Source organism: Nothobranchius furzeri, chromosome 10, assembly GCF_043380555.1.
Source record: "Nothobranchius furzeri strain GRZ-AD chromosome 10, NfurGRZ-RIMD1, whole genome shotgun sequence".
NCBI classification, from domain to species: domain Eukaryota; kingdom Metazoa; phylum Chordata; class Actinopteri; order Cyprinodontiformes; family Nothobranchiidae; genus Nothobranchius; species Nothobranchius furzeri.
In genome coordinates this window covers 35,167,444-35,179,588 of record NC_091750.1, presented here as the reverse complement: position 1 = coordinate 35,179,588, position 12,145 = coordinate 35,167,444, and the positions used below count along the sequence as shown (strand labels likewise).

The following is a 12,145-nucleotide window of genomic DNA, read 5'->3' as shown; positions in this document are numbered from 1 at the left end:
TTTTTACCTGACAACGGCACAACACTGACAGTTTTAGGCAGAAAATTTAAATTTTAACTAAAATGCACTAAAGTGCTAAATTATTGACGACACGTGTCTGCAGCACGATTAGACACACATTTATGTAGTTTATCAGCATAAAAGCTGATTTGGGGGTGACTTGCTCTTTAAGCAGCAGACTTGTGATCTAGATCATGGAGGTCATCTTGTTTCTCCTCGCTAACCTCCCTTAGCCATTAGTTGACCCCAAACCAAAAACTACTGCAACAAGACCACCACAGACCCTGAACCTGATGGACTCCAGGTTGGATTTCTTTCTTCTGGGTAGAGATGTAGTTAGTGCGCTACAGATGCTACTGGTGTTGAATTGTAGGCGTTCTGTTAAATACCAGAGAAATAACAGCTGGTCTGAACCTCATAAACACCCACCAGTCTTAGGAGAGCAGGAGACACAAGCTCTGTCCTTGTTTCTGTCCCCCACTGGGGCTCCATTATGTCCCTCAGCCTCCAATCAAATATTCATAGTGGGCTGCCTCCCCAAATCAGCCTCACTAGCATACTGGAGGCCTCGTTTTTTGCCGATTCACACCACCTTCTAGTTGAACTGAGCCTTTTATCATGTAGAAGCCAGTATTTAAATGTTAACTGGACTTTTTTTTATTCAGGAAGTTCTGCATCTGAGCTCTTACCTCCAGTACGAAATCTGTTCCTGTTTGTTAGCGTGGACCCAAGCCCAGCCGCGCTCCGTTCTTGCAGTGATGCATCTTGCTATTTTTAGTGGATTCTGTCAGTGAAACTTTTGTTTTAATCTCTTCTTCCTCTCTCCTCTCGCTTCATGTCTAATTTGTGGCAAGGTAAGGAGCGCCCCTTCGGTTTGACGTAACTACAGTGAACTTTCAGGTTTCGCCCTATAAGAGTTATAAGCTACCTTTAGTTTGCATCTTTGGTTTAAACAATAATAAAAATGTTTGGGAAGCACAGTGAGAAAACCGTCCTTTTCTGCTTCCACTCCTCTTACTCTTCCCTCTCTCTTCCCATGTCCTCGCCCTTTCTGCCAAGCCGTCTGAGACTGTGAGAGAATAAACGCGGTCCTACTTTGACCCTGCTATCTTTCTGCTCTGTAACAAGCAGAGTCTGAGGAGGAACTGCTCACAGTAAACCGTGCGCATATCACGCCACTCTCATCCTTTTGGGTTATTCTCTTAATTCCTCTCTTCCTTTTGCTCCTCCCTGGCCTGCTAAATATGAAAAGCGTAATCACTGATGCAGAAACAAAAGCTCGGGCAAAAAGTGGCAGCGATATATTGTGCACGCCCCGTTCTTCCTGGTGTTGTTTTTTAAATGAATTCCTTTGTTAAAGTGTGAATGCACAGATACGATGAAATGCGTCCTCTCGTGCTCGAACGCTCACTCCCGTCTCCGACACAACCGTCCAGTGGAACTGCTTATTGAAGATGAGCTGGTGTTCACTGAGACGTGTCTCGTTTGGAAAAGGACACGAGTAAATCCAACTGGAGCAGGATGTTCAGTGCGGGAGAGGAAAAAGGGAAGATGAGAGGCAGAAAAGGGAGGAAAAATACACCCCAGATTACCATAAATAGTTTTTATATAAGTGGCTGGATGCTGATGTGATTGCATCTGATTAGACTTGAAATTGCACTCATCCACTGAAAGATTCCCAATGAGGATTTTAGTTATGGAAGTTAGGAAGAGACAAGTTTAACTGGCGGGTCAGAGGTCGTTCGTTGTGGTCTACCGGCACTGCAGCAAAACGAGTCGGACTTCGTTTTCCAGAGGACAACACCGTTTTCTGTGCTTGAAGTAAAATCTTCTTAAATGCTTTTGTAGTATACTGAAGAGATCAGTAGTGATGCATGCGTATTGATGGGTAGAAATGGCATAACTTCGACTTATTTGGGATGCATTAAAATGTGTTTGCAGACTTGTTGAGTTCGCACACAGAGGTGTGTGACTGGACCAAAGAGCTCTTACGAAAGGCACAGCTGGATAATGGGCTCGATACACGGGAGGCGACAAACGACCAGCGAAATTTGTCGCTGTCGCTTTTATTATCTGACACACAGGGGGCGATCCGTGGCCAGCGGCAAAGCCATCGATACGTTCTGTTCCATGGCGAAATCGAGTCTTCCGTTGTTTTGATTGGCTGTGTCAGACTGCACTAGATAAACTTACAAAAACGTTGTACAGGGTATCCGCGGGTCCTTAAAAAGTCTTAAAAAGTCTTAAATTTCCTTTTCCAAATTTAAGGCCTTGAAAATCCTTAAAAATGACAAATAATCCTTAAATACAGTTTCCAAAGGTCTTAAATTACCAAAGACCCAATGAACAAGATTATTTTATTTCTATGACATTTTTGTGAATTTCTAGTTGGTCTTCAGCATTTTTTGTGTACGATGTTGGTATAAGCGGAACCGTACACATTCAGTTGGTTGTGAAAGGGGACTAAGCTGGTTAAGCTAGTGGGAGCTTGCGCCATGGAGAAGTGCAAGTTTAATGGTAAATGGATGGTTAATCCCACGTTTGCGACGTGGTTAGCACCGGTTCCAGGCAATAGCTGGAAATTATAGCTTAAATTTAATTTAAAAAATAGCTTAAATTTGGATCTGGATCGAAAGGAGTCAGTTGAGGTGGTTTGGGCATCTGGTCAGGATGCCTCCTGGACGCCTCCCTGGGGAGGTGTTTCGGGCATGTCCTGCTGGCAGGAGGCTCACAGGTCGACCCAGGACACGTTGGAGAGGTTACATCTCCAATCTGGTCCGGGAACACCTTGGGGTCCTGCCGGAGGAACTGGTGGAGGTGGCCGGGGAGAGGACGGTCTGGTGCTCCCTAGTTGGTATGCTGCCCCCGTGACCCGGACCCAGATAAGCGGAGGAAGACGACAACGAGCTTAAATTTGGTCAAAGTGGCCTTAAAAAAGGTCATAAAAAGTCTTAAATTTGGCTCCCTTAAACCTGCAGATACCCTGGTTGTAAAGTACTCTTACCTGATATGTTAATTCTGGCACCAACAATTTCCCATGCTGCGGCCTTTTTGTGAACATCTCTATATTCTTTGGTAGAAATATGTACAGTTCTGGGAAATCCGTCACAGCAAGTATCAACTTCTCCTCCATGTTTTCTCGGAGGTGTACGGAGCATCCTGTCCGCTCATTGGTCAGTGAATGAAACCTCCGTTGATTGGTCCTCGTCCGAGCGACAGCGATGAAAAGTTGTAAATATTTCAACTTTCTGAGATCGCATCGCTGGGTCGCCTGTGCACGACACGTGCACGAGCGCAAAATTTCACACGCACGTTTTTCACGTTTCTCTTAGTAGGAGGGAGACCCGCGATTATCGCTTTGTCACGCATGTCTCGTTGAAAATGAATGAAGGAGAGGCGATGTCGCCTCCCGTGTGTCGAGCCCATTGAAGTCCCGTCATCATCACACTGGTGAAATCTCCACATCTCCACATTTGACCCGGTCAGCTGCAACAGTGGATGCACTCGGGAACTACTTGGTTTACCCTCCAATCCAACCTCTCACAGCTGAGGTTCCATTTAGAAAGTCTTTGTATGATCCAACCGGGATTTGAACCGTGATCTCCCATTCCCAGGGCGGACGCTCTACCACTAGGTCACTGAGAAGAAATGAATGAGGATTTTCTGATCTTAACCGTTTGACGTAACAGAAACAGCTGCAGAAATGGAATGCTGTCTTTTAAAACGCCTCCGCCTTCCCTGGTTTTCCAAGACAAAACATGAACCGTGAAACAGACCTACATGAGCAGAGTGGACTTTTCACAAATAGTTTTATTCCCAAGGCTCCTCATGAGGAATTTCCAAGGAAACTTTACTGTTCGCTAAAAAATTAATGGAGCAATCATAACTCGCTCATCTTCTGCTCCACGTATTCCCAATTAGGGTCACAGGAAGCTGGTGTCTAACTCCAGTAGGAATCGAGTGGGGGCGGGAGACACCCTGAACAGGTTTCCAGTCTATCAGAGACAACCAGTCACCCACCTACGGACAATTTTGAGTCTCAAATTAACCTAACATGCATGTTTTGGGCCTGTGGGAGGAAGTCGGACTACCAGGAGAATATGCCAACTATGCAGAAAGGTCTTGGCCAGGATTTGAACCTGCAACCTAAGGGGTGGCTGTAAAGCCTGAAGCTTGGTTCATGCTTGACGCATTCACTTTCCGTGCGGTGATGCGGCTCGTGGATGGAACGCGCTTCACAACTCGCAGCGTTTATGGTTCATGCGGCTCGTCTCTGCGGTGAGCCAATATTCTCCCAAACTGTAGGGGGCAGCATGGAGCTCTACAGCATGCATCCAACACTACACCATAGTAGAAGTAGAAATCACTGTTTACAACATGGGATTTCAGCATTTTTAACAGCGTCTTCGTCTTTTCCGACTGTGCGAGCTATTTCTCTCCGAGAATTATTAACAACATGTTGATCACGGTGATCTCTGAGAGCTGAATCATACAAATGTCTGTATTTACGAACCTCTGCCATACTAGTTCTTGCCAGTCCGCCATGTTTTTCCGCATCCGTCCGTCCGCGTGGTTAGAAATTTTCCGAGGTGCGCGTTGAGGAAATTCTGGGCCGTGCGGAGGCGCGGTGGAGGGGCGTGGTTGTTAAAATGACGCAAAATGACGCAACTTTTCCGCGCGGAGCCGTGCGGACCTCGCGGACGCGTCAAGCATAAACCAACCCTTACACAACAAGTCAGTGACTCAATGCAATCTGCTGAGTTAACTGCAACTTACTGGAACAATGAACTGAACTGAATGCACTGATAAAGCTTTAACCCTCCCACTGTCCTAATGGGTGACCCCGCGAGGAAAGTAGACCACTGAGCAGGGTTGATGGTTTATCCCTTGAGGTCCACGTGGCAGGGGTGAGGTGGTGCTCACTCCTCACCCCTGCCACGTGGACTCGAGGGATAAACCATCAACCCTGCTCAGTGGTCTACTTTCCTCGCGGGGTCACCCCCGTTAGGACAGTGGGAGGGTTAAGTGCCTTGAGACGACTTAATATAAACACACTGAACTGAACTGAATTAACCTTCTCGCTGTGAGGCAACAGTGCTACCAACGTCATCGTGCAATCAGTATTCTTTAGTAAACCTGACATATAGATATCGTTAGGCTTCGATAACATAATAAACGAGTTAATACCTTTTAAATACTGGTGTCTTTTCTCCTTGGTAAAACCTGTAGACATCATTACTCTGGGTTAGCAGACAGACCACCTTACGAGTTGCTCTTTAGCTCTTTATCGCGATAAAACCCCTTTCAGATAGTCTGCTGTTCATTTCCTGCTGCTTCCATTGTTGTGATGGATTATTGGTTTTATATTTATCAGCGGGGAAAGTCTGCAGTGTTGTTATTCGTCTTCATTAGAAGGCAGACTGGAAACTAATGGAAAGAGTACTCCTAGGCAGGGCTTATTGTTGGGTTTATGTTTATGTTTATTTGTTTAGCAGACGCTTTTATCCAAAGCGACTTACAGTTTATAACCTGTAGGGCATGTTGTGATCTGTGGGGGGAACCGGAGTACCCGGAGGAAACCCACGCATGCATGGGGAGAACACGCAACTCCACGCAGAAAGGCCGCAGCCGAGCCGAGTTTCGAACCTGCAACCTTCATGCTGCGAGGCAACAGTGCTAACCACTGTGCCACCATGCAGCCCATATGTTTACATGGCTGCCGTGTGGTAGCCATGTTTGTTAGGGCTTTCTCTTGAACCCGAGGGGACGTCTGGGGAGGACTAACCCATAAAAACTTTTATTTCACTGACAACAACATCACGGGGAAAGATAAATACAGTTCTTAAAACGCCACCCAAATGTTTTTTTTTTTGTTTGTTAATTTCCTCTCCTATACTTTGGTAAACTTCTGTAGTTTTTCCAATTTCCCAATTAAAGCTCCACCATCCGATTTCTGTCTGCGGAAGTGCAGCATAATTAGTTTACTTCCTGTTTGGAGGGCAGCGGGATCAAGGCGAGTTGGACGACTGGTAAAGGAGTCATTTGCTCAAACTGTGCAGATGAACGGAGGTGGGAGTCACTTTGCTGTTAGAGTAAGATGTTCAGGTGCCCTTCTCTGGCTGCCTCAGGCCACCTTATTTAATCATTACCTTCCACTAAAGAAGGAAAGGGAGCGTTACGACAAAGGTCAACCAAAAACTCTAGAAAGTCGAATGGATGTAATCTGCAGACTTCAATGTGGGTTAAAGTTGTAAAAAAGAAAATCCACTCAAGTGTTTTATTGCCTGTGTTTGCCTGTGCAGCAGCCAAGACCTTGCTCAACAAAAAGGCAGATGTGAAGGTAAGAATAATCCACTCTTTTATTTCCAGAGCCTCGTGTTCTGCCTCCTCTTTGCATCTTTGTGCTTCGATGTTTCGTTTTGTTCTCGGACTGGGTGCATCTGAACAATGGCTAAATAAATACCAGCCTACATTTGGATGCACATCTCTGGACATCCGTCTGTGCTCAGTTTGTGTTTCTGCTAGTCTGGAGTAGTACATCCTCCTGAAAGCACCCATTGTTTAAGTCTGGCGTTATTCGGCTCGTCGCCACCTCTCTGCCATCTGTCAGCTCTCATTTCATCACTTCCTCTTCATCTCAAACCCCTTCCTCCTCTGTCAGTGCTTCCCGTTCCCTCCTCACGCCATCTGCTCTTTAACCCCACATTCCTGCTCACCCTTTAATGAAGATCTCTCTCCATCCCACGCTCACACCGACACGCTGCAGTAACACATCCCACACGCCGCTTCCAGCAACGCATGCATGGTAGTGAGCTGCAAAGCGTGGAACATACTGTTCAGAGGTGTGCATTATGTTGTATAGAGCTGTGTGCACATGTGTGTGTGTGTGTGTGTGTGTGTGTGTGTGTGTGTGTGTGTGTGTGTGTGTGTGTGTGCGTGCGTGCGTGCGTGCGTGTGTGTGTGTGCCTCAATAAACATTTGTCAGGTTTAACAAAAGCCTGAAAGTACAAATGCTGGTGTGAGAGTGCCATCATGTGTGGTGTGTGTGAGCTCTGGTGTTCGTGTGTGTGTGTGTGTGTGTGTGTGTGTGTGTGTGTGTGTGTGTGTGTGTGTGAGCTCGGGTGTTCGTGTGTGTGTGTGTGCGCGCGTGTGTGTGTGAGCTCGGGTGTTCGTGTGTGTGTGAGCTCGGGTGTTCGTGTGTGTGTGTGTGTGTGCGTGCGTGTGTGTGTGTGAGCTCGGGTGTTCGTGCGTGTGTGTGTGTGTGTGTGTGTGTGTGCGTGCGTGTGTGTGTGTGTGTGTGAGCTCGGGTGTTCGTGCGTGCGTGTGTGTGTGTGTGTGTGTGCGTGTGTGTGTTTGTGCGTGTGTGTGCGTGTGTGTGAGCTCGGGTGTTCGTGTGTGTGTGTGCGTGTGTGTGTGTGCGCGTGTGTGTGTGTGAGCTCGGGTGTTCGTGTGTGTGCGTGTGTGTGAGCTCGGGTGTTCGTGTGTGTGTGTGTGTGTGCGTGTGTGTGAGCTCGGGTGTTCATGTGTGTGTGTGTGCATGTGTGTGTGTGTGAGCTCGGGTGTTTGTGTGTGGGTGTGTGTGCGTGTGTGTGTGTGCATGTGTGTGCGTGTGTGTGAGCTCGGGTGTTCGTGTGTGTGTGCGTGTGTGTGAGCTCGGGTGTGTGTGTGTGTGTGTGCGTGTGTGTGTGTGTGTGAGCTCGGGTGTGTGTGTGTGTGTGTGTGTGTGTGTGTGTGTGTGTGTGTGTGTGTGTGCGTGTGTGTGAGCTCGGGTGTGTGTGTGTGTGTGTGTGCACCCCCGTGCTCCTCTGCCTCCCTGCTCATTCGGTTCAACAGGGAATGTGACTCCAATTCCAGGAATAGCTGCCAGTCTGGACCCTAGAAACTCAGACGACAGAAATAGACGGTTGCTTCCCTTGTGGCGCGCTCATCGCCTAGCAACAGGCTCCCCACACACTCGCCCCAAAGCGTTTCCAAAGCCGTTCTCTTCATTTGCTGATGTCCCCTGCTCTTGAATCTGCTTCCTCCCTCCTTGTGGCTCGTTGCTCCGACCTCCTCCTGTCACCTTCCCGTCTTCTTTCTCCATCTTTCCCTGCTGGATCATCAATGCGCGACGGCGCCTGATGCCTTTCAGCTGTAGCACCCGCCCTGTGCAGGCCCTGGCACTATCACCCACCATCTTTAGCCCCCTGTGCTGACGGCTACCCCCATCAAAAGCCCCTCATTCAGCATTTCATGAAGCGCTGACACTTCTGATACGCTCTTTTCATATTTACCAATATGTCTGACATACTTTGGCATGAGTATAACAATCAGAAAATCCAAAACAAAACACTGCAGCAGATATGAACTGAACATAATCCAGTTTAGTTTTTTGTAAAGCTCACAACTCGGCACTACAGTGCAACAAGTCCCAATCGTTTCAGGTCCAAATTTAAGCCAGACGTATGCAAGGCCTTCAGTTTAGTTTAATAAGATCAGATTTAATAGAGCGTTAAATGCCTGTTAGTCAAATGTATCCTTTTATAAAGGTTTGAGTCTATATTTAATGCAGTTTCCCATCCTGAGCAAAGCACAGGGTGACAGTGGGAAGGAAAACTCCAGTACAACCAGCAGAGGGAGGAAATGTAGTATGTCCTCTGGCAGTCTAAGCCTATAGCAGCATAACTAAAGGGATGAGTCTGGATCACCCAAGCTAACCCTAAAAGCTGTTTCTTCCAGAGAAAGGCCAGAGAACTTAAAGCTCTTCCTCTTATTCTACTTTTAGAAACTCTTGAAATAATGAGTAATAATTTACATCAAAAGTACTAAAACTGTTATTGTGTTATCTTAGGTGTGTTCTTGCTGTGTCGTGGTTCTAATTCCATGCTTCTGTTCTTTTTAAACACAGAAACAGTTTTGTTTACCTGTTTTGTAGCTACAGTTTCGCCGTCGGTGTTTAAAAAGAACGAAAGCATGTTATTGTGTTAAATCTCAAATGTAATTTAATAAACGCGAGCTTCCTGACTGAATACAAATCTCCTAATTTAAAGTTTTCTTGCTTCTTTTTTTCTTTCAGTAATTTAAAAGTGAAGTTGGTTTTAAATTTTCTGCTCCCTGTTCACGTTCTCTTCAGCGCTGCATCCACACACCCCAGCTTCCCATCTATGAAACCTGGCACGTTCTGCTCTCTGGGAATCTTTTCTGTCTCCTGAGAACAAAAATCATCATCATCATCATCAAAGTGACGTTTTTGTTTTTGTGTCAGCTCGGTCATGTTCATCACTGGTTGTCTTATTTTCTCCCAACTCCTCATCCTCCTCTCATCTTCACATCCATCCATAAATCCATCTCAACGATTTCCCGAGGACAGAAACGCAAGTCCAGCTCGACTGTCCAGTACATGGTGAGCATGCTAACTACGCGTTCACCCCCTCCATGATCCCGCTTTTAGCTCTCGTTTGCTCCATTCGTCTTTCCTTCACCTTCAATCTGTTTGTTACCTGCCGTCAGCACTCCTTTACTTCACCCAATCTGCCCACTGCTGTTTGGTTCTGCAGCGTTTAGGTGACACTGCAGCAGCGTTTGAAACATCATGAACTACCAGAACTCTGAAGCTGCTTCTGAAACAGATTTGGTGCCATTTCTCATAATAAATCTGACATATGTTGGAAGTGACATTACAGTTCTACTCAGAGCTGTTGCTCTATGAAAACTGTTGTCCTCCTAATTCAGAATTAGGCTCAAATCTGAGTAATTACTCCTGAGTTCAGTTATAAATGTGTCTTCCAGAACCTCTTTGAACCTAACACAAGTGATCTGAAAGCGTACTCGACCCTATGGACCTCCTTTCATCTCCCATCCAGCCCGGGGTTTGTGATCGCTTTATGGCTTTTATTGTTTCTGACCAGTTTTATGTCCTCAAGAAGTTTATTCAAGATGTTTTCTTGCAAGATATGAAGGAAGAGTCCGGGTCCGATTTAATCCGCTAATTATTTCTCCAACAAGGAATTTTGACCAGTTTTCTTGGTTGAATGTCTAAAAATGGGGGTGTTGTGTGTGTGTTTGTGAACGTGTCTAAAAATGGGGGTGTTGTGTGTGTGTTTGTGAACGTGTCTAAAAATGGGGGTGTTGTGTGTGTGTTTGTGAACGTGTCTAAAAATGGGGGTGTTGTGTGTGTGTTTGTGAACGTGTCTAAAAATGGGGGTGTTGTGTGTGTGTTTGTGAACGTGTCTAAAAATGGGGGTGTTGTGTGTGTGTTTGTGAACGTGTCTAAAAATGGGGGTGTTGTGTGTGTGTTTGTGAACGTGTCTAAAAATGGGGGTGTTGTGTGTGTGTTTGTGAACGTGTCTAAAAATGGGGGTGTTGTGTGTGTGTTTGTGAACGTGTCTAAAAATGGGGGTGTTGTGTGTGTGTTTGTGAACGTGTCTAAAAATGGGGGTGTTGTGTGTGTGTTTGTGAACGTGTCTAAAAATGGGGGTGTTGTGTGTGTGTTTGTGAACGTGTCTAAAAATGGGGGTGTTGTGTGTGTGTTTGTGAACGTGTCTAAAAATGGGGGTGTTGTGTGTGTGTTTGTGAACGTGTCTAAAAATGGGGGTGTTGTGTGTGTGTTTGTGAACGTGTCTAAAAATGGGGGTGTTGTGTGTGAGTTTGTGAACGTGTCTAAAAATGGGGGTGTTGTGTGTGAGTTTGTGAACGTGTCTAAAAATGGGGGTGTTGTGTGTGTGTTTGTGAACGTGTCTAAAAATGGGGGTGTTGTGTGTGAGTTTGTGAACGTGTCTAAAAATGGGGGTGTTGTGTGTGTGTTTGTGAACGTGTCTAAAAATGGGGGTGTTGTGTGTGAGTTTGTGAACGTGTCTAAAAATGGGGGTGTTGTGTGTGAGTTTGTGAACGTGTCTAAAAATGGGGGTGTTGTGTGTGAGTTTGTGAACGTGTCTAAAAATGGGGGTGTTGTGTGTGTGTTTGTGAACGTGTCTAAAAATGGGGGTGTGTGAGTTTGTGAACGTGTCTAAAAATGGGGGTGTTGTGTGTGTGTTTGTGAACGTGTCTAAAAATGGGGGTGTTGTGTGTGTGTTTGTGAACGTGTCTAAAAATGGGGGTGTTGTGTGTGTGTTTGTGAACGTGTCTAAAAATGGGGGTGTTGTGTGTGAGTTTGTGAACGTGTGAGCTTTTATTCATTCATGGCTCTTTGGTGGTTTGTGTTTTAATTTGTGGCTTATTTGTGCCTGGATGTCCTTCTCCACCCCACCATCCTGAACAAGACCACTTGTTAATAAATGTGTCCTTATGGCTAAACCGTACTTCCTAGACCACACACGTGGTGATAAAACTCATGGTTGTGCCAGCTTTGGCCCCAATGTGTGTGCGTGGTGTGGCCACACGGCTAAAACTACACACCAACAGATTTTACACACGAACGCTCAGCGGATAGACGAGGAAATAGGAATCTCACACCAGATCAGTGTGAGTTCGGAGTAAAACACGCGGAGGAAGAGAGTGTAGCACACTTCAGTCACCTCGCGCTCTGATTGGATACATGTCACGCTCATTAGTCTTCGAAATCGGGGCAAGACCACCCAACGTGTTCAATGGCCTCAATTCTTCATCGTAGCGATCCCGACTTCTTTCTGAGCAGACCCGAGCGCTCTCAATACACCACACACTGCAGGATTATTTCTAGAGCCACTGCGATAATCGAGCGCCTCCATAAGACTGTTGGAAGAGAATGATTTGGTCAAAGATCCACATCAGTACCTTACCGTGTGAATCGGGCCTTAGGTTGGGTGATACGAATCTGAGATCGTAGTTAACGAGTTCAGTTTGGGGGATTTTTTTCACCTCTTTATAAATATTCCCCCCTCAAACAGGAGCCATCACACTATTTGAAGGCATGAGTAACGAGCGACCTTTCCTGACCTTAACCCGATGACTTGTTTTTATGTAGCGCTAAAAGACTTCTAAAGTGACTCCCTTTGATGATTCACTTCCACGCCGAGTTCTGCCCCGCTCAGCGATGTCGACTGAATGTAGGTTTTGAAGCGTTCGTTAGCGACCGCTCTTTGATGTCGTCTTCAAACGAGCTTTTTATGGAGGCCAAAAAGCACAAGTGAACGGATGCTGTGTGTGATCCATCCCTGGCGACGAGGATGTGATGTCACACAGTGTCCCC

At 46.2% G+C, this 12,145-nt stretch overlaps 1 protein-coding gene across 50 annotated transcripts in view; it reads left to right on the top strand.

Annotated features, from left to right (window-relative positions):
• Positions 1-12,145, top strand: part of camk2b1 (calcium/calmodulin-dependent protein kinase (CaM kinase) II beta 1) — a 92,505-nt gene that overhangs the window by 63,221 nt on the left and 17,139 nt on the right. For 17 of the 50 annotated variants that reach the window (XM_054730292.2, XM_015960492.3, XM_054730290.2 and 14 more), the window contains one exon: positions 6,306-6,340. In XM_054730292.2, coding sequence (XP_054586267.1) covers positions 6,306-6,340 — 35 coding nt within the window. Of the gene's footprint in view, positions 1-6,302; positions 6,341-9,349; positions 9,383-12,145 lie in introns of all 50 variants that reach the window. The other 33 variants (XM_054730291.2, XM_054730283.2, XM_054730281.2 and 30 more) reach the window with 3 other exon arrangements.